This window comes from Gracilinanus agilis, chromosome 3, assembly GCF_016433145.1.
Source record: "Gracilinanus agilis isolate LMUSP501 chromosome 3, AgileGrace, whole genome shotgun sequence".
Taxonomy (NCBI): Eukaryota; Metazoa; Chordata; class Mammalia; order Didelphimorphia; family Didelphidae; genus Gracilinanus; species Gracilinanus agilis.
The window spans coordinates 424899173-424924838 of record NC_058132.1 but is presented as its reverse complement, the minus strand read 5'-3'; the positions used below and the strand labels follow the sequence as shown (position 1 = coordinate 424924838).

At 34.4% G+C, this 25666-nt stretch overlaps 1 protein-coding gene across 1 annotated transcript in view; it reads left to right on the top strand.

Annotated features, from left to right (window-relative positions):
- Positions 1-14860, top strand: part of CXADR (CXADR Ig-like cell adhesion molecule) — a 61830-nt gene extending 46970 nt beyond the window's left edge. The window contains exons 4-7 of the mRNA XM_044666916.1: positions 3714-3869; positions 12154-12276; positions 12919-13057; positions 14479-14860. Of these exons, the coding sequence (XP_044522851.1) occupies positions 3714-3869; positions 12154-12276; positions 12919-13057; positions 14479-14743 (683 nt within the window). The 3' untranslated portion in view covers positions 14744-14860. The remainder of the gene's footprint in view (positions 1-3713; positions 3870-12153; positions 12277-12918; positions 13058-14478) is intronic.
- The last annotated feature ends 10806 nt before the right edge of the window (positions 14861-25666 follow it).

Sequence of the window (25666 nt, the reverse complement as noted above, 5' to 3'; positions counted from 1 at the left end):
CAAGGAGTTCCAGGAAAATTTCTGCTTCATTAATTGCACTAAAGCCTTTTACTATGTGTATCACAACAAAATAGTGTAATAGATCATCTTATTTTTCCCCCAAGGAACCTATATGTAGTTTAAGAAGTAACGTTTAGAACCAAACATGGAACAGGAAAGAAGTACAACAAGGCTATATGTGTCCTCATATTTAACTTATATGTAGAGTAAGTCATGTGAAATGCCAGTCTGGATGAATCAGAAAATAGAATCAAGGTTGCTGAGAAAAAATATCAACAATCACTGATGTAGATGATACTACTTTAATGGAGAAAGTAAGGAAGAATGAAGCTTTTAATAAGGGAAAAAGAGGAGAATGTAAAAGCTAGCTTGAAACTTAAGATTCAAAAAACTAAAATCATAGCTACTAGTTCCAAAACTTCCTAGTAAACAAGGAGTATTGTCAGATTTTATATTCTTGGGCTTACAGACAGTGACTGCAGCCGTGAAATTAAAAGATACTTGGTCCTTGGAAGGAAAGTTATGGCAGATCTTGGCAACATGCTTAGTTAAAGCTAAGGTTTTTTCAGGAGCTAGGTATGGTGAGATTTGGACTATAAGGAAAGCTGAGTACCTCCAAAATTGGTGCTTTTGAATTGTGGTGCTGATGAAGACTTTTGAGAGCCCCATGGACTGGCATGAAGATCATGTCAGCCAAAATTCATTTATTTATTTTTTTGTTGGGAAATTTTGTTTAATTAATTAATTTAGAGTATTTTTCCATGGTTACATGATACATGTTCTTTTCTCTCCCCTCCGGCTCCCCATCCTCCCTCCCACCCCGTAGCCGATGCACAATTCCACTATGTTTTACATGTATCATTGAGCAAGACCTTTTCCAAATTATTGATAATTGCACTAGGGTGATCATTTAGAGTCTACATCCCCAATCATATCCCTATCAATCCATGTGTTCAAGCAATTGTTTTTCTTCTGTGTTTTTACTCCCACAGTTCTTCCTCTGTGGATAGCGTTTTTTCTCACAAGTCCCTCAGAATTGTCCTGGGTCATTGCATTGCTGCTAGTAGAGAAGTCCATTACATTCGATTGTACCACAGTGTATCAGTCTCTGTGTACAATGTTCTCCTGTTTCTGTTCCTTTCACTCTGCATCAATTCCTGGAGGTCATTCTAGTTCACAGGGAATTCTTCCAGTTCATTATTCCTTTCAGCACAATAGTATTTCATCACCAACAGATAGCACAATTTGTTCAGCCATTCCCCAATCAAAGGGCATCCCCTCATTTTCCAATTTTTTGCCACCACAAAGAGCAAAGCTAAAATATTTTTGTACAAGTCTTTTTCCCTATGATCTCTTTAGAGTATAAACCCAGCAGTGATATGTCAGCCAGTACTTTAACGAAGTTAATTCAGACTATTCCCTGGAAGATCAGAAGCTTAAATACTTTGGGCACATAATGAGAAGACAGAACTTATTGGAAAAGACCTTGATATTGGGAAAAAGAAAAAGGAATCTAAAGGATGAAATGGACAGTATCAGGGAAGCAGAGGACATGAGCTTATACAGATTTTGGGAGATAGTGGAGAATATGTGTTATGGAGTTCTATGAGAACTAGGAGACTATGGTTCTATTCTAGTATCTCCCACAAACTAACTAGCTGTGGGTCCTTGAGAAAACTTAATATTCTATGTGGATTTTAGTTTTCTAGAAGTACAGGGATAGTCTCTAAGAAGTTATAGAACAGAAGATGCAAAATTAGAAATGTAATTTTACAATTTTATCATTTTGTGGTCATGTGTGGAATTAATTAGCCCCAAAATGTGGAAGCCCTATGCTTTCTTCACTGTCTTAAGGTACAAGATTTTTATTTATAATTATTTATATTATATATGATGATAATAATGTATAATAATATTGCATATTATTTTTATTAGTAGTATTAGAAGAGTTGAATGTAAATAAGATGTATATTAGCAGAAAGTTCTAATGTGGAATTTCATGAACATTATTTTGTTGACTACTTTAGAGAAATTTTCTGACAATTGCACATCTACTATCGTGTAAAAGTTCAACTCTCTACTTTTTCAATTTGACAAGATTTTTCATTTATTTGGAAAGTTTGATTCCCAGAAGAGCCTAGGATAGGATTTGAGGTATCCTGGATATTATCTTCTAAAAAGAAGCCAATATAAATATTTGTTAAAGTACTTACTATGTGGTAGGCCCTGGAAATAAAAATAAAAGCAAAAAATGCAGTTCCTATGCTTGAGGACATTACATTCTCTTTGGTCAAGAATCTATATAAAAGGAAATGAAAAGCAGGGGAAAGAGGGAAGGTACTTGACTGAGGAACAAGTCAGAACCAAAGCCAAAATAATGAAGGATAGATGATCTGGTCTTTCTCAAAATGAGTTTCCAGGAGGACTTTGCCAATTGGAGGAAGGGCATCAGAAGTGGAGAGGGGATTCTATATAAGAAGCTGGTGGGGAAGTATCTGGCATTATAAAGAAAAAGAAGTAAAACTGGGGTAGATTGTTCACATCATGTCAACCACAACTGTATTTTTCTTCCTTTTTTTTTTAATTACTGGAATGATTTATGATTGTCTTTGTGTTCTTAGTACATAATAAACTTTTATTAAATGTTTGTCAATTGGCTTATTGATGGTGCAGGAACTCATTTCTAAAAATCTTTTTAATTTTTCTGAATTGTATATTGATATTTTTAATTTTTTGTTTTCTGACATTTTGCAATCCATGTTCTCTCACTCTCTCCTACTCCTTTCCCTCCCCAAGAAGGCAAATAATAGATTATAGTACAGATATCATCATATAATACATTTTTCTCTGTTTATCATCTTTTGAAACAAAACACATTGCTTACACTGGAGAAAAATTTATAGAAGAAATAAACTGAATAGAATTGATTATCTTTTAAAAATATTTAAACACTTTTTTTCCATCTTAGAATCAATACTATGCATTGGTTTTAAGGTAGAAAAGCTGTAAGGGTTAGGCAATTATGGTTAAATGATTTGCTCAGAGTCATCCATCTAGGAAGTGACTTGAGTCCAGATCTGAACCCAGGACTTCCTTTCTCTAGGCCTGCCTCTTAATCCACTGAGCACCTAACTGCTCCCTGATTACCCTTTTAAAGATAATTGAAGAAATGAGAGGAAGAAAGCATCATTTTATGAGGCAGGTGAAGTATTTTGTAGATTTTTTTTTTAGCATTATAATGGACATCCCTAGATGCCTAAATTCTCCTACAATCAGTGAAATGGATATTGAATTTTAGAGAAATAAAATACATACACATGTTTTGGGCAGTTCTCAAGTCATCTTGGGAACCTAAAATGGTCATTGTGTTTATCTTCTATTTGCCTTCAACACTACTGAGGAACTTCCAGGCAAACTTTATAGAATACCAAAGTCTTAAATGATAATGGTCCAGAGTGTTTCCTGTTCTCTTTTTCTTTAACTGAAAAGCAAAAATGAAATATAAAGAAAGGAAAACAATTTTGGAATAAGTAATGGAATTAAATAAAGAATATTTTGGGATAAGTAAACAGCTATGTTAACAACATAGATACACCCTGATTTACTCCTTATTTAGTAGTATATTATAAAATATATATGATGCACACTGAAAATAATATTTTGTGGGAAAGGAAAGTGTTAAATGAAATTAAAGTATTAATTTTTTTTTCCAGTTAAGCCTTCAGGGACAAGATGTTTTGTTGATGGATCCTCAGAAATTGGCAGTGACTTTAAACTGAGATGTGAATCCGAGGAAGGTTCTCTTCCTTTACATTATGAATGGCAAAAATTACCTAATACAGAAAAATTTCCTTCTGTGCCACCATCAGGTATCACTAATGTTATAATTTATGTCTATATATTAAGGTATAAACTATGTCTATTTTAACAGTTTCTTGACTAAAAAAATTATTTTGCCTCCTTAGGATACTGAAATGAGAAATTGATTATTAACAGTTACATAACAAATCACTTAAATCAAAATAATTGAATATATTTGTATATAAGTAAAGTCATGATAAGGGGGTTTATAAATAAAACTCATAAAGAAAGTAGGTTGTATATAGAAATGTCTATTTTTAATGGTTTTAAATAGAAAAAAAAATAAACTTTGAATTTAGAATTTGAATCTAGTCCTGGGTTAGAAGCTTAGCCATATCATCTTCGTTGTTATTGTTTAGTCAGTTAATCATATCTGACTCTGTGATCAAATTTGGAGTTTTCTTTTTATATATATATTTTTTCTTTCTTTTTATCTTATCAATTACATATAACAATGGAAAACTTCACAAAGGTGCTGGAGTGGTTTGCCATTTCCTTCTCAAGCTTGTTTTACAGATGAGGAAACTGAGGCAACCAGGGTTAAGTGAATTGCCCAGGGTCACACAGCTAGTAAGTGTCAGAGACTGGATTTTAAGTCAAGTCTTCCTGATTCCAGACCCAGCACTCTATCCACTGCGCAACTTACTGTCCCCTAGTCATCTTGGGCAAGTGACTGAATTTTTTCTTTATCAATGAACTTATATTTATTTATATTTAAGATGGAAATGAGGACATAGTAAGACTATATCATCAACATTACAAAGTTGTTTTAAGGAAATTATATTACAAACAAAAAGCAAACTATACTTTTTTAAAAACCTTTACCTTCTGTCTTAGAATCAATATTAAGTATTGGTTCCATGGCAGAAGAATGGTGTGGGCTAAGCATTGTGGTTAAGTAACTTGCCTAGGGTCACACAGCTAAGAAAGTGTCAGATTTAAACACAGAACTTCCCATCTCCATCTTCTTTACCAAACCTCCTAGTTGCCCCTATAAATACATTATTATGCTTACAAGCTATTGTTACTAGTATGAACATTGACAGAATTCAAGCTTTAAACCTTCAAAAGAAATTATAGACTTGGATTTATTATTTTTACCAATCACTCACATTTACTCACAAAAACTGAGGCAATGCCTGAAAAAACCTATACCACTCAGATTCAACTAAATGAACATTTCCTCTCAACTGTTATTGTTAAAATTTTCCTTTTCTTTTGTTCCCTTTTCTTTGAAGAGTGTTTTGTGAGTATGTTTATATGTTTTATTAGAATTGTTATTCCTCCTGGATTTTGTTGCTGTTACATATAGTGTCCCTTTTTTTTTTTTTTTTTTTTTTTTTTCATTATTTACCTCCTGCTATTTTACTGGAGTTGTGTCCTTGATTATGTTTCTAGGATTTCTTAAGTAAACTGCCACATCATTCACAAAAGGAATACTTTTAATCTCTCTTGTAGCATTATATCATTTATTCTGTTTGTTATTTCATTTCCTCCTCTTGTTTCACTGACAGCACTAAAATATCTAGAATGGGAATTCTTAATCTTTTTTGTTTTATAGGCTCCCTTGACAGTCTGTTGAAACCTGGATCCCTTCTTAAAATTTTAAAATGCATAACATTAAAAATGTGGGATTACAAAGGAATCCAATTCTATTTAAATGAATATGTATTTTTTCTCTTTCAAATTTATGAATCCTCTGAATTCGAACCTCAGACAGGGTTAAGAACCTTGTTTTAGAATAGCGTCTACACTTATGTCTTTGTTTCTGTTCAATAAAAATGGCTCTTCTATTTCCATAGTAGTTAGAGGTTTTAGCTTAAGTGTTGTACTTTTATCAGACTTCTTTTGGTCATATGGTTTGAGGTATGCTTTGAAATCAGTGTATAAGGCAAAAGAAATCAACGAATTTTCTTTCTTTCTGAACCTTTATTCAATCCCCTCTTTCCTAAAAGGTTAGAAGAATGCTTCATTATTAGTCTTCTGGAGTCACAGCACTTTTAAAAAAGTTTTGATGTATTTTCATATTGTTTTATTTTACATTACTGTGGTGATTCTATACATTTTTCTCTTGGTTTTAGTCACCACAGCACTCCTCAGTTCATCCTCATTTTATAAATTTCTCTGAATCAGAAACTGTGTTATACTCTATTCCATTCATCAGTCATTTTTTGAGTTATGTAAATGGCATTCTCAAGCACCCCCTTAAGTTCTAGTTCTTTATTTTTCTTCCCCATCCCCTCTCCCCAACCCTTTTCTTTACCTTGCTTTCTGTCTTAAAATCAGTACTAAGTATTGATTCCAAAGCAGAAGAGAGTGGAAAGGGATAAGCAAATGGAGTTGAGTGACTTACCCAGGGTCACACAGCTAGTAAGTATTTGAGGCCAGATTTGAATCCAGGCTTCCTAGCCAGTAAAACACACACACACACACACACTTTTTGATTTATATATTTTTAAAAATCAACTTTTCAAGTAGTTTATGAACTCTGACCTCTTTGAAATGACCTCTTTGACTTGTTTTTGATATAAAATACCTTACATTTTCTGTTTTTTTTAATTCTGCTGATATTCTAATATTCTTGCTGTCTCATACAATCATTTCTTTTGATCTATTCTATTTTTCAGTAACCAATTTTTAAAGTTTGCTATTTTGTGTATTCTTTTTAATTCTTATTTAAATTTTTTTAATCACTTCTGAGAGAAATTAATCTAATCCTTGTAGAAAAATGTCTTTTTTTTCTCCCTCCTTTGAATCGCTGTTTGAAGTTGGTATGGAGTTACTTCCTTCTTTTAGGGAGCAGATAGATAAATGAGGGGAGGGAGAGAGACAGAAAGATAGACAGAACTAATAACTAGAAATCCTTGTTTTAGTTGGGGTAATTAGCCTTATATTCTTGGACTTGTTTTTTCTGGGTTCATTTGTTGACTCTTCCCAAAGTTACCTCCCTGGATCTTTGAGGTTCAGACCACTGGATGCTGGGGGCCCCTCACTGGTGCCTCAAAACAAAAGTACTCATAATCCCATAGCCCTGGTGGAAGAACAACCAAGTACTTTTCAAAGTTTGCTGCCATTGCTCTCCAGCAATTCTATAGTTCCTACTTGAGGACTTTCTAATCACCTTGGAAATCTGCTTGGACAAGGATTTGAGATCTAAACTCATCCCTGGTCTGTTTAGACTAAAAGGCTATCCTGCACTGATGCTTTCTTTCCTAGTAGAGCCCTTTTCTTTCCTGTTACATGTGAGATTCTGGCTGATCTCTTTTTCATATTTGGAATGGAGCAAATCTAGATTCTTGATCATTATTCAATCTGGTACACACTTCAAGGTTTGTTGAACTCCTGTGAGGATTGGGCAATTAGCCTCCATATGAGTGTTGATAGGTTTGCATTTCTTATTTGAAAAATTCTATTTCATATCCTTTGACCATTTATTGTAGAGAGCCAGAAAGAAACAGCTTAATCTTTAAATCCTATCAGATCCAGCTATAGCTGATGATTATAACTAATTGATGACTCCTTTCATTATTAGAAAGTTTTCCTATGTAATAAGTCATTTTAATTTAAAGAAAAGGGGGAAATATGTGGGAAGCCAATAAGAGAATAGATAAAAATCTGAGACTCCTCTTTTGACCCCTTTTGTGATCCTTGTTATTTCTTGTTGAAAAGTATTGTGGCATTATTGAAGAGCTTTAGGTTCCTAGCGGGCCAGCATTTAAAAGGTTAACACTCTCCCACTTTGGCCAGGAATGCAGCTGCCTGGTATAGCCAAGGCCAAAACCTTAGCAGGGGCAATTCAACCCTGAGAAAAATATTCCCCGACTTGGCTTTCTGATAAGAACCCAGTCAGAATTCAGCCTTGGCCTTGGTCTGTTCTGAAGCCAATGAGACCTTTTTTGTTTTGATATGATATAATTTGTAACTTCTGCACATCTGCAAAGTTTTGGGGGGGGTGGTTCTTTTGTGTGAAATGAGTCTTGAAATATATATAATAAACTCCAAGCCCCTGGAGACAGAGCTGGAAGCATGAGCTAAAAGACAACTCCAGTGTCCCATTATTTCTTTATCAACTAAACTGTCCTTATCAGATTATCAGAGATGATGAAGAGATCTCGAGAATTTTTATCTCTTGGGGAAACTGTTTCTTATGCTAATATATTTATATCAGTTTCTTCCATATATTTTAAATATTGGATGGGGAGGAAGAGTGGTACAGTGAAAAGTATCCTCACAAACTGAATTTTGGCAAGCAATTTATGCTCTTTGGACTTTGGTTTCTTCATTTGGAAGAAGAGGAAGTTGAATTTGACAGCCTCTAGGCTTGCTTCCAGCTTCGTTCCAATGATAGTTACTTTTTATCAGAAAAATCTGCAAATATGTTCCCCCCCTTAATGATTTCCCTTCTACTTCTAATTGTGTTGATTTTTCTTGTGCACAAACTTTTCATTATGTAATCAAACTTATCTTTTTATTATTTTTTAATTATCAAGAATTCTCTTTGATTCATGTATGTGAAAGTTTTCTCTTTCCTTTCTCTTCTGATTTTTATTTTTTACTTTATTTTTTATTATCATACAAAACACACTTCTATATTGGTCATTGTTATAAGAGCACACTCATTCAAAACCTAAACCTCAAAATAAAATCATAAATATACCGCTGTGAAAGATATGCTTTGATCTACACCCATTCAACTCCAACACTTCTTTCTCTGGAGGTGGATAGTATTCCCCATCATGTCTTTCAGAATTGTCCCATATTATTGCATTGTTAAGAGTAACCAAGTTATTGCAGTTGATCATCATATAATATTGCTGATTCTGTGTACAATGTTCTCCCACTTTTATTTATTTTGCTCTGTATCAGTTCATGTAAATCTTTTCAACTTTTTCTGAAATCATCTTGCTTATCCTTTCTTATAGCGCAATAGTGTTCCATCACCAACATATACCACAGTTTGTTGAGCCTGATGGACATCCCCTTAATTTCCAATTCTTTGCCATGACAAAAAAATGGCTATAAATATTTTTGTTCAAGTAGATCCTTTCCCCTTTTTTATAACCTCTTTCTGATATAGACCCAGCAGTGGCATTATAGGATCAAAGCACAGTTTGATACTCCTTTGGATCTAGTTCCAAATTGCCTTCCAGAATGGTTGGATTGGTTCACAACTCCATCAACAATGCATTAGTCTCCTTTTTTTTTTTAATATTTTCTTTTTTTTATTTAGAATATTTTCCTATGGTTACATGATTCATGATTCCCTCCCCGCCTTACCCTCCCTCCCAGAGCTGACAAGCAATTCCATTGGGTTATACATGTATCATTGTTCAAAACCTATTTCCATGGTATTCATATTTGTAGTAGAGTGATCTTTTAACATAAAAACTAATCATATCCCCATCGAACTATGTGATCGATCATGTTTTTCTTCTGTGTTTCTGTTCCCACTGTTCTTTGTCTGAATGTGGATAGTGTTCTTTCTCATAAGTTCCTCTGGATTGTCCTGAGTCATTGCATTGCTGCTAGTAGAAAAGTGTATTACATTCAATTGTCCCACAATGTTTCAGTCTCTGTGTATAGTGTTCTCCTGGTTCTGCTCCTTTTGCTCTGCATCAATTCCTGGAGGTCTTTCCAGTTCACATAGAAGTCCTCCAGTTCATCTTTCCTTTCAGCACAATAGTATTGCATCACCATCAGATACCACAATTTATTCAGCCATTTCCTAATCCATGGTAATGTCCCAATTTTGCCACACCCCCTCCAACATTTATCACCTTCCTTTACTGTCATATTGCCAGTCTGATAAGTATGACGTGTTAACCTCAGTGTTGTTTTAATTTGCATTTCTCTAAACAAGAATGATTTGGAACATTTTTTCATATGATCATCTGAAAATTGCTTGTTCATATCCTTTGACCCTTTGTCAGTTGGGGAATGGCTTGTATTCTTAAAATTTTGACTTAGTTCTCTATGTATTTGAGAAATGAGACTTTTATCAGAGAAATTTGTTTTAAAAATTTTCCTCTAGTTTGTTGTTTCCCTTCTAATCTTGGTTACATTGGTTTTGTTTGTACAAAAAAATCTTTTAATTTAATATAATCAAAAATTACTCATTTTACATCTTATAATATATTCTATCTCTTTTGATCACAAATGCTTCCTTTCCCCAAAGATCTGCCAGGTTAAGTATTCTATGTTCCCATAATGTAGTTATGATATCACTCTTTATGCCTAAATCATATAACCATTAATCTACCATTGCATTTCTTAGTACCAGAATGTTTTGATGATTACTATTTTATAGTACAGTTTGAGACCTGGTACATCTTGGCCACCATCCTTCACTTTTTTTTCATTAGTTCCCTTGATATTCTTGACCTTTTGTTTTTCCAAGTGAATTTTGTTATTGTTTTTTCTAGTTCTATAAAATATTATTTGGTAGTTTTGATTAGTATGGCACTGAATAAGTAAGTTAACTTAGGTAAAATTGTCATTTTTATATTAGTGTTGTCTATCCATGAGCAATTAATATTTTTCCAATTGTTTGTTTTGATTTTACTTGTGGAAAAATGTTTAGTGATTGTGTTCATATAATTCCTGTGTTTGCTTTGGCAAGTAGATTCTGGTATTTTATATTGCTTAGACTTAGAGTGATTTTAAATGGAATATCTCTTTCTATCTCTTGCTGCCAAACTTCAATGGTAATATATATAAAAATGCCGATGATATATGTGGGCTTGTTTTGTTTCCTGCACCTTTACTAAATTTGTTCATTATTTCATCTAAATTTTTAGTTGATTCTCTTTAAGTATACCATCATATCATCTACAAAGAATGATAGTTTCATTCCACATTACCTTCTTTCAGGCAGAGGGGTAGAGAATGTAGACAAAAGTGATCAATCACTATCCAGAACCCCAAGATGTCAGTAACAGGTGTGGAAAGAGTAAAAGGAGGCCAGAAGGAGGAACACGCAGCACACCTACCAAGCCGAACTAAAGACCAGGATTCGTCTTGTCTGGCAATATCAATGAGGGACCCTTCTATCTTAGAAGATAGTCGGTACTGAAAGGATCACGTGACGTATCACGTGACACACGATGTCATGTGTAAACTGTTAGTTACTGTGCCGCGGTTGACTTTATGGCTCCTGCAGAAAGACTCGAGAGCCATACGTTGCCGACCCCTGCCATATCCAATGGCCTTTTCATAAGAACTCATCTCTTTATATTATATTTCTTGATGATCTCAAAAGCTGCTTTGGATTCAACTATGAAATTTACATATTCAGCCATATCTCTTTCCTAAGAATGGAAATTCTTGGATCTCCAGCTGCCTTCTTGCCGTCTTTACTTGGATGTCCCACAGGCATCTCAAAGCTCATTGTGTCCAAACTAATTCTTTTTTCATTCCCCCTAAACCTAAATATATTCCTAACTTAATTGTTTCTGTTGATTACATTACCATTCTTCCAGTTACCAGTGTTCAAAACTCAGGAGTCATTCTTCATTCTATTCTTAATCATTTCTACTTCCTATACATCTCTTACATCCATCCTCTTCTTTCTTACACCAAAATTACTTATACCAAAATTACTGTATTGTCACCTTATATTTGGATTATAGTCATAAATGAGCCCCTAATTGATCTCCTTGTAACTAGTGGCCTCTTCAACCCACAGCTACCAAATTGTTAAGAATTCTGTAACACTGAGAATATGTCACTCCTAAAACCTTCTGTTTTTCTTTTAAAGCCTGTCCAGATCTGACTCTACTGTCTTTCCAGGCTTATTTCACATTATTCTTTTTTACACAGTCTACATTTCAGTCATTCTCCTCAGTGCTTCTGTGCCTATTTGCTGTACCCCATTCATGACTTTCCATCAGTCTCCTCTGTTCCTTTGCAATCTCAATTCCTAGAATGTACTGCCTTACCTTTACTTCTTAGAATCCTTAAGTCTCTTTAGGAGATAGGATAGCTCAAGTACCAACTTGTCAAAGATTCCTTCCCTTATGCCCTTCTTCCCATAATCATTATGTATTTATTTTATATATGCTTGTTTACTTTTATTTATTTGTAAACATATTATTCTTGAGGAAAATGTGAGTTCTTTGAAGGCAAGGCCTGTCTCATTTTTGTCTGTCTATTAGTACTACACATAGGCTCTGCTTAATAGTAGGCACTAGTCAATTGATAGGGTTTTTAAAGATCTCTGTGCTTAAAATTGAAGTGAATATGTGAAATAATGAAGATGAATTTCAAAAATGAGTAATATTTTTCTACCCATAGAACTCAACTCACCTATTATTTCTGTACGAAATGCCACCCCAGAGTACTCCGGCACATACAGCTGTACAGTTAAAAACAGAGTTGGTGTTGATCAGTGTCTTTTGAGGGTGAACGTTGTTCCCCGTAAGTATATTCTTTATATTTGCTTGGCATGGGGGGAGGGGAGAGGAGGGAGACACAGTATGGTATTCACCCAATGATTTTACTCCCTTTGCAACTGATCTGTGATTTATAATCTCATAGAGTTGCTCAAGACACTAAATAAGTATACATGTTCAAATAGCTAATCAGAGACAGTCTTCTAATGTCAGAGCCAGCTATCTATCTCCAGATACTATTTTTCCTCTTTTAATAACAGGGTTCTATATTTCTTCATTTTTGTATTCGATTTAAAAATGTGTTTGGGGGCGTGGGTGTGTCCCCCCTTAATCATATTTGTTAATGAGACAAGTTTTGTGGTAGTATGATAAAGGTAAGAAAAAAGATTTTTTGTCAAAGAGTTTTATCAGAAGGCTTTTTACCTTTCCAGACTAACAAGAATATTTCATTGATAGATTGTTTTATCATCGTGGCAATATTTTATTGGTGGGGAAGAAATTCAATTACTTTGTACTCCACTATTAGATTTATGCAAATAATCATTTTAAATGGAAAAATGCTGTGCATAGAAAAATTATGCCATTTAATCTGCTAAGTAAGAAGGGAAGTTAAATTGTTATTTGCAGTAATTCAAAGCCCTTGTAAAAATGGTATTCTTAATTGTAGCTTCAAACACTGCTGGTACAATTGCTGGAGCTGTCATAGGAACTTTGTGTGCCTTGTTGCTGCTGGGTCTTCTAATCTTTTGCTGCTGTAAAAAACACAAAGAGGAAAAATATGAAAAAGAAGTTCATCATGATATCAGGTAACCTTTGGAAACAACCTTTCCCCAGATAAAGCAATTCTATAAGAGCTTCCATAAGAGGTGCAATTAAAGTAAAATGTCAGTCTTAAATATTAAATGCCAATGTTTTAATCAATAATTTACTTATTTTAACTAAAATATTGGTAAAAATCTGATCACTGTGACACTTTGTTTCAATTTCGCATCAGAGAATTTAGAATTAGAAGGAACCTGAAGAGTTATCTAATCCAATACTCTACATTTTATAGATGACAAAACAATGAGTTGCAGTGGGCAAGTGATTTGACTAAGGTCAACACAACTACTTAGTAGCAGAGAAATATTTGAACACACATCTCCTATCTTAAAGCTCTGTACCATTGTTTCCCTAAGAATTGTATACTATTTTTTTTCATGCTACTGACTGATAACAAAGTTATAATTTAAATTCATTACTTCTGGCTCCAAATATAATGCTTTTTTGTTTTTAGCCATACCTCAATACCAGTAAGTTTTGAAAAGCATATCTTATGGAATTAATTTGTGTTTGTTATGGAAGTAATTGCATATAGAAAAGACAGGTTGGTGAATTAAGTGTATATATTTTCTCAAAAGTACTGAAAATATGCTGGTATCATTTTTGTATGACCTGAATTTTGTATTCCTGGTTTAGAAATCAGTAGAATTGCTGTACCATGAACATAATCATTACAAGTCACTTTCCATCTCAGTCATCTGTAAAATGAAATTCAGTGGGGAACAGCTGGGTGACTCAGTGGATTGAGAGTCAGGCCCAGAGACAGGAGGTCCTAGGTTCAAATCTGGCCTCAGACATTTCCTAGCTGTGTGACCCTGGGCAAGTCACTTTACCCCCATTGCCTAGCCTTTACCACTCTTCTGCCTTGGAACTAATACACAGTATTTTGATTCTAAAATGGAAGGTAAGGGTTTAAAAAAAATTTAGTAGTTCCTCTAAAGCTATTTCCTGTGCCAATTGCCTTGACATTATAACATTCATATTCATGTGAAACTAACTAGATATAGGTACAAGAATGTGCTGATTTTAGCTAACATTCGTTGGAGACAGGTAATCTTTATGAAGTTAGTCATTGTTATTTGTATTATATTCTCATAGCAAGTTATTTAATATTTTAAAATTTGATTAAAAGCATTTTCTGAGCACAGTTAAATGATATGATGTTCAAACAACCTTGGCCATAGGATCTTTAAACTTTGCATTTATTCTTCACTTCAGTAACCAAAGGAAGAAATTAATTTCTTAAAGATTATAAATAGAAATTTAATTCATAAGTTTCCTACTTTCCTCCCCTAAAAAAGGCACAGATTATTATGATATATCTTAAAATATAGATTGTCATTTACATAATTGACAAGCTTATCAAGACATTTAAAAATGTTTGTTTTTGGGCTTTCGTTTTTAGAGAGGATGTTCCTCCTCCAAAGAGCCGTACATCTACAGCCAGAAGCTACATTGGTAGTAATCATTCATCTCTGGGATCAATGTCTCCTTCCAATATAGAAGGGTATTCCAAAGCTCAATATAACCAAGTACCAAGCGAAGACTTTGATCGTACTCCACAGAGTCCAAGTTTTCCACCAACCAAGGTAGCAGCATCTAATCTAAGTAGAATGGGAGCTATTCCTGTGATGATACCAGCACAAAGCAAAGATGGCTCAATAGTATAGAAGATCTCGACCTTTGTTGCTTCAGACTTTTTTTCTTCTCTAGAAATAGGGGAAAGCTGTCAACCTAAAAATTGCTTTTGAAGGAATAGAATAATTTAACTTGAACTAATAAAAAGATGGATCTTCAAAAAACTTGGTTTAATTGACCTGAGTTTGAATTCTGCATTACTTAAAAACCGAGCAAGTTATTAAACCTTTCTGAGCTTATTTCCTCACTCATTTCACAATATTATTGTGAGGATGAAATGTGATAAACACATGTAAAGTGCTTTGTGAATTTTAAAATGTTTTATCAATACTAGCTATTGTTATTAAAAAGAAGAGATCAGGGGGCAGCTGGGTAGCTCAGTGGATTGAGAGCCAGGCCTAGAGACGGGAGGTCCTGGGTTCAAATCTGGCCTCGGACACTTCCCAGCTGTGTGACCCTGGGCAAGTCACTTGACCCCCATTGCCTACCCTTGCCAATCTTCCACCTATAAGTCAATACACAGAAGTTAAGGGTTTAAAATTTAAAAAAATAATAATATTAAAAAAAAAAGAAGAGATCAGATAGAATCCAGGGGAAGGGGACAGAATTGAATTTCCTAATGAAAGGGTTTTTTTCCTTGGTTCCTTAAGAAACAACAGATTTCATAGATAATGTCAACTGCTCTATATATCTACCAGGAAAAGCAAAATTTACTATTTACGTTACTATTATGGTTTTCTCAGCCATTATCTGTAGCATAGCTAGTTAAAATCCTACAAAAATCTGAAGAGAATGGCAAAAATGACTAAACAAATTCAAAGTTGTAAAATGACTCCTTTGGAATCAGTTTGATTGAAGAATGTTGAACATCTTCCTGAAAGAATACCAGCTATGATTAGCTGTGCTCTATAATCTAATTTGGTGAAATTATTTTATTAAATATTTTAACACATGGAAATGCTACCAGAGTAGCTAATTGGTTTTTTGCTTTAATTAATAATAAAAGAGCAGCTGATAGATTCTACTAAAAATCTATAAGGTGCACTAATCTTGTTAAAGAAGTCACATATTTGGCAATGGTTTTTATTGAAAAGCCATCCAAACTATTGCCTAGTCTACCTCGTGTGGCCAGTGACAAACATTTTACCCATAATGGTCAGGCCTACAAATTAGATCTGCAACATGTTAAGGAATATGGTTTATTACCGTATGTGTGCTTAACATTAAAACTAGCTAAGTCCAAACTGACTAGATAGGGTTGTACCTTTTTATTTGGCTGCCTGTTTCAGGCTGTGTATTTCTGTGAATGAAATAATTATTTATGTGATTAAAAAAAAATACAAAATAAGCCTGCCAGATCTTTAAACATTTCCTACATAAGTTTTTTTTTTCCTGGCATATTTTTTCCCCCAAAATGTGTATGCCCATATTTAAATTTTTTAACCAATTTCCTAGGACAAACTTTTTTTAAAAACCACCATAAAATTTATTTTTAAAAGGATGACTTTTTTCCTCCATGAATATTGCAAATTTATAGCTTACAGCTTGTATGTTACAATCTTAAAGAAGAAACTTTGTATGATACTCATAAAAAAAAATTGAGGCATAGGACGATTTCCTACCTAGTTTTCTGAAAATTAATAATTTTTAGCAACCTTAAGTATTTTTAACATCAAGCATGTTAAAAATAGAAATAAGCGGACTAATCTTATTAGAAATGAATGCATTTCCTAATTTTTTCTTAATATCTGCTATTTATTAACTTCAAAGCTTTTCCCCTCATAGACTGTCATAAGAACTTAGTTCTTGAGAAACTTTTGAGTGCTTTGATTGTAAATACTCCATCTAAAATGCTGTTATGAACCTGGAATTGTGTACTGTTTCCTATATATGACTAAATGGCTAAAATGTTGAACTTTTAATTTTTGTATGTATGTAGTTTTTACCATACACAATTAGAACTAAGATAAATTTTCATCTGTGCCTTTATGGTAAACTCATCAAGCATTTTTGTACCCATGAACTAGCTATCATATGAAAGGTGCTTGTGGGTAAAGGTACTGTTCTTTTAAAAAGCACATCACTGTGATACCTTCTATTTTGCTTTTAATACTGCCTTTTTCTACATGTCTTTTTTTAATATCATTTAAATGTATTTAAAGAATTAGATTTTTGTTTTTAATAACCATTTAACAACTATTTTCTTATGTTCCTGGCACCTGTATTCTTAGATTGTTCTTATTTCTTTTGACTGCTAGAAATTTAGAAGTTATTTTTATAATAATAAAATTAGTACAAAAATTCATTATGAAACAACTTTAAGATTTGATCTTTGTTTTCTACTAAGGAGTAAGTTAGATACTAGAAATAACCTGGTATGTAATATGTGGATAATATGTATGTGACTTTTAAAATTGAATCTTTTTAAGTTTAGAATTTATAAGTGAAAAAATCCATTCATTTAAAAGAAAAATTTTATCACATTTGAGAGAAACCTTTCTGCCAGTAGATAGGTTTCAAATTGCATAATATGTGTGATATCTCCTTTCTCAAGTAACTTACAAAAGTTTCTAGTTTTCTTTTGTGTACTTGCATGGGTGCAAATTTAAAGTATCTTTTGTGAGGATGGATTTTCTTTTTGAACCGTGCAAACCACATTTTAAAAAGCTATAACAGTGTGAATAAAATGCTGAAACTGGATGTACTTGATTTTTTTTTAATGTTAGTCAAAAAATAGTTTGTGGCATGTGTGAGTTGTCACAATTTAAACTACTTTCTATGGTTTGTAGAAATATATTTGCCTTCATTGTATTCATACATTCCTTCTATTTAGCACTCTAATGAAATGTTTCAGGAAAGTTTTAATTCTAAAAAGTTCCAATAAAGCCAACATTTCACAACAGAATTTATTGCAGCAATAATAACAACATATTTGTAGGTTTTTACCATATGAGTTTAGAAGAAATATCACGAAAAACTGTAATAAAAATTGTGAAATTAAAATTTCTTCGTCCATATTTATGTCCAAATTCTATTTAAGTACAAGATTCAACTTTTAATTCTCCTTGACAATTACAAAAGTGAAAAGAACCATGATTCATTGATTGGTAAATCATTCTCCCTAATTATGAACAAAGATCTCATGAGATGCATATCCATTTACTACTGGGGAAAGATATTTTATTTAGTACATATAACAGTGAACAAAACACAAGATATAACAATATCAGATTTTGCATTAAAGTAGCAGGTTTAATTATTTTAAATGAAGCTTTTGAAATAAAGTAATTCAAGAAAGTGATTTTCTGTCTTTTTATTTCAAAGAGTGTTATGTAGTTTCTATTTTTTATTTGTTTGTTTGTTTGTTTGTTTGTTTGTTTGGGGCACTTACCTTCCGTCTTGGAGTCCATTCTGTGTATTGGCTCCAAGGCAGAAGAGTGGTAAGGGTAGGCAATGGAGGTCAAATGACTTGCCCAGCGTCACATGGCTGGGAAGTGGCTGAGGCCAGATTTGAATCTAGGACCTCCCGTCTCTATGGCTGGCTCTCAATCCACTGAGCCACCCAGCTGTCCCCTTGTAGTTTCATTTTACAAAATTTGTGCTTCTATCATTCTTGTACTAAATGATCAAAAATTATAAATTTTAAGGTTAGGAGAGATATTTTTGGAGTATCATCTACATTTAGGATGAAGAAACTGAGCCCTAGAGAGAGTTGAGACTTGCCCAAGTAACACATAAAGTATTACTTGATTAGTACACATATTTAGAAAAAGTTACAACTCTTGTTCACCCATTTTGAGTCCTAGTTATAGTAACCAAAATATATTAGGAATAAATTAAGCCACTTTTCGTCTCTCTGTTTAACAAACTTCTTTTTTCTTTCTTTTTTTTTTTTAAATTTATTTTTTAGAAAAAATTTTTCCATGGTTATCCCCCCTCCCCCTCTCCCCATAGCCATTACACATTTCCACTGGTTTCTTCGTGTGTCATGGATTAAGACCTATTGATCATTGCACTAGGGTGGTTATTTAGAGTCTACTTCCCAAATCATGTCTCCATCAACCTATGTGTTCAAGCAGTTGTTTTTCTTCTGTGATTTAACAAACTTCTGACAACTACACTATGCAAAAGATCATGCTACACCTGAGAATAATAGCATAGAAAGCATTAAGACCCAATCTCCAGCCCCTTCCACAAAATTTCTGTTTTTCAGGAAATGTTCTCTTAAATCCAATCTTCTTCCCAATTTGTCCTTTCCTTTTTTCTTTCCCAGATAGACCCATATACCTAGCCACTGGAGAGGAGTCCTGAGTCTAGGCTCCACTGTGATCTTTGAACTCATTCCCCTTTCCTAACAGTTTAGGGACCAGGTCACTTTACTAGTCCAGGAAGTCACTAATTCCAATCCTTCTGAAAAGATATGCAGCCCTGGGTACTACATACTCCAAACCCCTAAAAATTACTATCTGTCCTGCCCTAAGAACTGTTGAATCTTGCCGTTTGCTTTATAGCTGAACCTTCATATGTTTTTTTCTAGCTTTTTTTCTCTTTGTATCCCTAAAGTTTATCAGTACTTAGTACTTATATGCTTTTTAATATATTCATTCATTTATAAAATTTGGCCCTTCCTCTCTTTAGAATATGTAGTCTAGTAGAAGGTTATGTCACAAATAACTATAATAAAACATAATACCCAATAAATTCATGAAGGGTAAAACAAAAGCCCTAAGTGAAGAAAAAGAGGAGGCTTATTAAAAGGAGGTGACATTTCATTTGTACTTAAAAAAAAAAAAGATATAAAATTTTGCAAGAGTGGGGTTGACAACCATTTCACGTACAGGAAGCTACTCAAAAATTGTGAGGTACTCAGAGGATAGCAAATAGCTTAATTTGACTAGAATAGAATTTTGAAGAGAGGAGTCGTATGAAAAGTTGGGAAAGTAGCACAATTCACAAAATCTGCATTGGAAGGGAAATCACAGTCCCCCAAATATATAAAGTGAGCTAGAAAGGGACATTGGAGGTCTTCTAGCCCAACCTTCAGCTTAAATATTGTAAGATTTAAATTAATATCCAATAACTCCAAGTATTATATTTTATAAAGTTATTAATAATCACTTGAAGTAGAAAGAAAATAAATGAAAAGAAATAGAAGTTCAAACCTAATTATCTAACAAAAATAAACCTGTGTGTAGATTCTCCTGGCTGGCATAAAGCCCACTTTCCCATCAGGGAAGAAGAAAGAGGGGCAGGTTCACACACAAATTCCAAAATGTAAGGACATAATGTAGGATGCTGGGATTTAAAATCCTGGGGAGAAAAATATAATGATACAATATTAATAATGGAGGCTCAAAGGGAAGTTCAATGAATTGTTTTAAGGTTTCATAAGTAGTAAATGTCAGAGGTAGGATTTAAACTGATGCCCTCCGACTCCAAAGCCAGTGCTCTTTCCTTCATACAATGAGACTTGATGTGAAGGAACCCACTATCCCTAGAGAAAGTTGATTCCATTTTTTGATGATTCTAAATGTTGAAGAATTTTATTCTTCCTCCCTCAGTGTAGCTTGTTAGGGTCAAACAACATTTCTAATTTTTCTTTCACATATTAATGCACCAAATACTTGAAATATCATTTGAATTATCATTCCCTACAATTGCCCCAAATCTCTTTTCCAAACCAGGCATTTCCATTTCCTTCACCTGATGGTCATGGCATGATCTCTCCTTTTATAAATCAAATTAACCAACACTTAACTACTTTATTTACTTTTTCATAAAATCAACTCCTAGTCTTAGTTCAGTGGTTCTCTCAATTTCAATTTGTTCAGCCATTCCCCAATCTAATTTAATCTTTAAATAAGGATTTTTAATTTGTTCTTTTTCTAGGTTTTAAAATTTGATCTGCATTTTCTTTATTTTATTGATGTAAGCATTTAAAGATAGAAATATTCTGGTGATGAAATACTATAGTGGTCAAAGGAATAATAAACTGGAGGAATTCCATGTGAACTGGAATGACCTCGAGGAATTAATGCAGAGTGAAAGGAGCACAGCCAGAAGAACATTGTATTCAGAGACTGATACACTGTGATACAATCGAATGTAATGGACTTCTGTACCAGCTTCAATGCAATGACCCAGGACAATTCCGAGGGATTTATGGAAAAGAACGCTACCCACATTCAGAGGAAGAACTTGTTAATTGGAATTTGGGAGATGCCATTTAAAAGTATATATATTTTTTCTATGGACATGTGGGGATCTTAAAACTACATTTCCCGTGGCCCAACAGGTTTCCTGTTTTGGATTACATATTCAAGGTGAGGGACAGCTTTAAATAGGGGGAAGTGACTTTGAACTGGTCTCTTGGAGCTAGCAGGTGCAGGAAGGTACAAAAGGTAAAATGGAGGCGGCAGTTTTGAATTCTTACAAGCGTGTGGTCTAATGACTTTATCCCTATCAGCATGCTTTAATTAAAATACTAATTTATATTATTATAGCAGCCTTTATTATTTTTAATTGTAACATTGATGGCAACCATACGAAGTTTGGATTAAGAATTCTCAATTTTCCAGATAGCCTTTCAGAAACAATAGCCATGCCTGTTTTTTGGCTGTCTTGCTCAGCTTTTTTGGGCAATTTTTTAAAAAGGGAAAGTGGCTTTGCTCACCATGCTTTTGCTAAAAGCAACAGCACATTTTTGCCTCAGGTGGGACTCAGCCAGCCCAAAACACCTGAGCCCAGTCAGTGTGCCTCCACTGCCGCTCCTGACTCCTGACCTGGACTTCATCCCTACAGCCCCACAAGCCTGCCAGCGTTCCAGTGCCTGTTATCTCCCCACCTTTTCCTGACTCACCAGAGCAGATTCGCTGGTGCTGCTAGTCCTGTTCTGAGCCCAGAACCCCGAGCCCCAACAGCGATGACCCCCGGCTGCTGCTTTTGCCAAGATCTTCGGAGACTTCTGCCGCTATTGCTTAGGATTTTGGTATTATCCCCACTACCCCCCCTTGGTAATGGCCTACTCTCTTGCCTCTCCACATGTTTCTCTAAAGACCTAATTTAGGCACCCCCCCACCCACACAAGCTCTACACGTGGGTATTTTCTACAAAACTGACCTAAGCTTTTCTCTAGCCCTGAGCCCAGGATTCCATGTGGGCACACTAGTATTTACGCTTCAAACAGGAAGTAAAATGACAAACTTTTTTTGCGATTATTAAACTCAAACTCAGGGGAAGAGATTCACCTCCATACCTGCTCAGAACTTTGAATTAAGAGCAGAGACTAATTATATGGACCCTAAAATTTGAACTTTAAATGGGACCAGAGGGGGAGTTTAAAACCTCAGAACTCAGGGTTTTAAAGAGACTTTGTATCTTACTGCATTTTGTTAATTTCTTTTGTAAATTAATCTTGCTTATTTCGTTGATTTTCCTGTTGCACTAAATCATTTTAAGTTAATGTAGTTTGTGGCTGCTAGATTAATTCTGTTATGATTTCATTGTAACTCCCAAATAGTGAGAAAAATCTATTAGAACTGGTAAGAGGTTTTGACCAGCTTGTTACTCTGGTACTCACATTATATTCCCTACACATTTTTAAAGTTGTAAATTGTCTTATGTATACTGGATTTATAGAGCACATGTCTTTTAAAATTTATTCTGTCTTGGTAATTGTATAGAACCTTGAAAGTTTCCATGCTTTGAGAATTAACTTGTAATTTTACAAGAGGTATTTTTAACTTTTACTTTAAATCCTTAAGAATTGTTGTCTTAAAGGATAAGCTTTTATATATTTTATTATAAGAGAAATTATTGCCTTAAATGGGTAGAAGCATTTCCTACCCAGGATTTTTTTTAAAACAGGAAGCCAAGGAGCTCCTGCATATTCTTATCTGAGGATGATTTAGACCAGAAGGTTTCTTTTTTTAAAATATCAGATTTTGCTATGGAAGCAATAACAGAATTTGTTGAGAAACTCTTAGCCAAGGTTTACAAGTTGTAACAAGTATATGATTTTTAAACATCATTGTTTATTGTTTTAAAATGTGCTATTGGAAATAATGGTACTCTATTTGAATGTGCATTGTGAATCTGCTATTTGTAAGAACCATTTATACTCACAGAATGAAAATCTCATTTTTGGGTAACATAACCCTTCTAGTTCTAAGCTATATATATATTTTTTTGATTTTTTAAAACATTTTTTTTATTAGAGCAATTGATTTTTCCTTTTTCTCATCTTGTACTGGAAGTACATATATAATCATTATTTATCCTTTTTCTGATTCTACAGCAATATAAGCTTAATGCAAATACCTGAGACTGAGCCTATAGGACTGTGATTTAATGCCTTTCTGTCTGATTCTATGAAAAGGGAACATGAGAGTTGTTAGTAGTGCTAAGTAAGCACATGGTCAGAGACTTGACTAAAAAATCTGCAGGATTGCAGAGTTCTATGCCAATACTTTAGGGCTTGGAAATTGGGGTTTGAGTCCTGGAGTCCCAGTCTTTTCTAAAACTTCAGAGGACGTGGGTCCCCTCAACTTAAATTCCTAGGCCAGCATCTAAGATTGGTTATTTATTTGGCTCACTTCCCTGAAAAGTTAATGGCAAATCAGATCAGAGAGAGACTTTTCCCTTAAGTCCTGGCCCTGAATGGGTAATTGCAAACTGCTTAATTCATTTTCATTGGGCCTTGATTCAAAGGCCTTTTATTTCCCCTACATTTTTGCACATTTTACATTTCATTCACAAGTTAATTTTTTCTTTTTTTTTTCTTGAATTTTATTCTTTTTATTTTGCCAATTGATTTCATACAACCCCCAGGACTCAGCCACTCATCCTTAGCTGACCTGAGGTACCCTTTTCAAGGAAAAAAGGTGTGTTTAGAATTTCCCTCAGGGGGATGGGATGTGTGTTATGTTTTTTTTAAATTCGATAATGTCAAAATATGTATATTTTACTCTTTTTGGAGTAATTTCAGGGGGAAATGTATAATTCTCAGAAGAAAATGTATGTTTTATAATCTATAATGTAAAGTTTAAATTCTTTTGAGAATAATTTCAGGATAAGGATCTTGCCATCTCCCCAGAATCCAGACTACGAACCTGTTAGGTAAAGACACCATGAAGATGCCTGAAAAGCCTTCACTGTACCATGAAGACCAAAATTTGAACCTTGGGGTGCAGTTAATTGAATCATGGGGAGTTGGAATTGAGTTGTATATATTGTTTTAATTGTACACTAATATACCAATAGGGGACTGGCCCCAAATTGGTTTTTTGTCAATGTGGCTAGTTTTATCCATTTGTTTATCCATTTCTTTTATCCCCCAAATTCCTAAAATTTTAGAAGTTGTCTTATGTTTACAGGCCCAGCAGAGAAAAAAGACCAACTTTTTTTTTTGCTGGACCTCAGGGGGAAATGTTAATTGGAATTTGGGAGATGCCATTTAGAAGTATATATATATATTTTCTATGGACACATGGGGATCTTAAAACTACATTTCCCGTGGCCCTACAGGTTTCCTGTTTTGGATTACGTATTCAAGGTGAGGGATAGCTTTAAATAGGGGGAAGTGACTTTGAACTGGTCTCTTGGAGCTAGCAGGCGCAGGAAGGTACAAAAGGTAAAATGGAGGCGGCAGTTTTGAATTCTTACAAGCGTGTGGTCTAATGATTTTATCCCTACAGCATGGCTTTAATTAAAATACTAATTTCTATTATTATAGCAGTCTTTATTATTTTTAATCTTAACAAACTACAGGAGTGGAATCACAGAAGAAAAACAACTGCTTGAACACATGGGTTGACGTGGACACAATTTGGGATGTAGACTCTTAATGACCACCCTAGAACAATTATCAGTAATATGGAATTAGGTCTTGATCGATGACACATGAAGAAACCAGTGGAAATGCGCGTCAGCTACAGGAGGTGGGAGGAGAGAGTAAGAACATGAATCATGTAACCATGGAAAAAATTTTTCTAAAAAAGAAAAAAAAACTAAAATAAATAAATAAATGATTGTCCTAGTGCAATTAGCAATTGAAGAAAAAGAAAAAGGAAGGAGAAATCTAGTGAGAAGGCCTTCTATGCATGCATGAATTCCATTTCCTACTCTGCAATCTCTTGTCAAATCTCTAGCTTTTGGAAGGATGAGGAATAATGAAATGGGGCCTACCCTCCCACATTCTGTATATGTTCCTTCCATCTACTGCTACAACTTTCTCTGATCCAAACTACAACCTGCTTTGGGAAAAGGAGTGGTACCTTAAACTCAATAATGAACATCTTCACACCTGCTTATTCTCTACATACCTCAGTGATTCAGAACCCTTTTAGTCATCATCAAACCCTACTTCACATCCACCACCCAGTTCCTTATTCCCACACTTACTGTTAATTCCCCCACCCCAAATTCCAACCAAACGGCATCCTCCCTTCTCAATGGTCAAAGCAGAGAGTTGGTATACTCCTTGCTCTCTATTACCACTTCTAGGTTTTCTCCCTAACTTAATAAACTCCTCTTTTTTTTTTTTTTAAACCCTTACCTTCTGTCTTAGAACCAATACCATGTATTGGTTCTAAGGCAGAAGAGTGGTAAGGGCTAGGCAATGGGGGTCAAGATGTCCCATCTCTGAGCCTTTCTCAACCCACTGAGTCACTGAGCTGCCCCCTAAACTCTCCTCTTTTAACATACATACTATTCATCTCTACCACTCAATCAAAATCCTGGTTGCTAGTGTCTGTAAACTTGCATGACTCCGAAGAAGCGGAGAAGACAGGTCTGAAGACCAACAAGAGGAAGACCGAGGTGATCACAGTCAACAGCAGACAGGACCTGCCAATCCAACTACAGGGAGAAAACATCAAGGAGACGGACCACTTCACCTATTTGGGTAGCATAGTCAGTAAGGACGGTGGAGCAGATGAGGACATCAGAAACAGAAT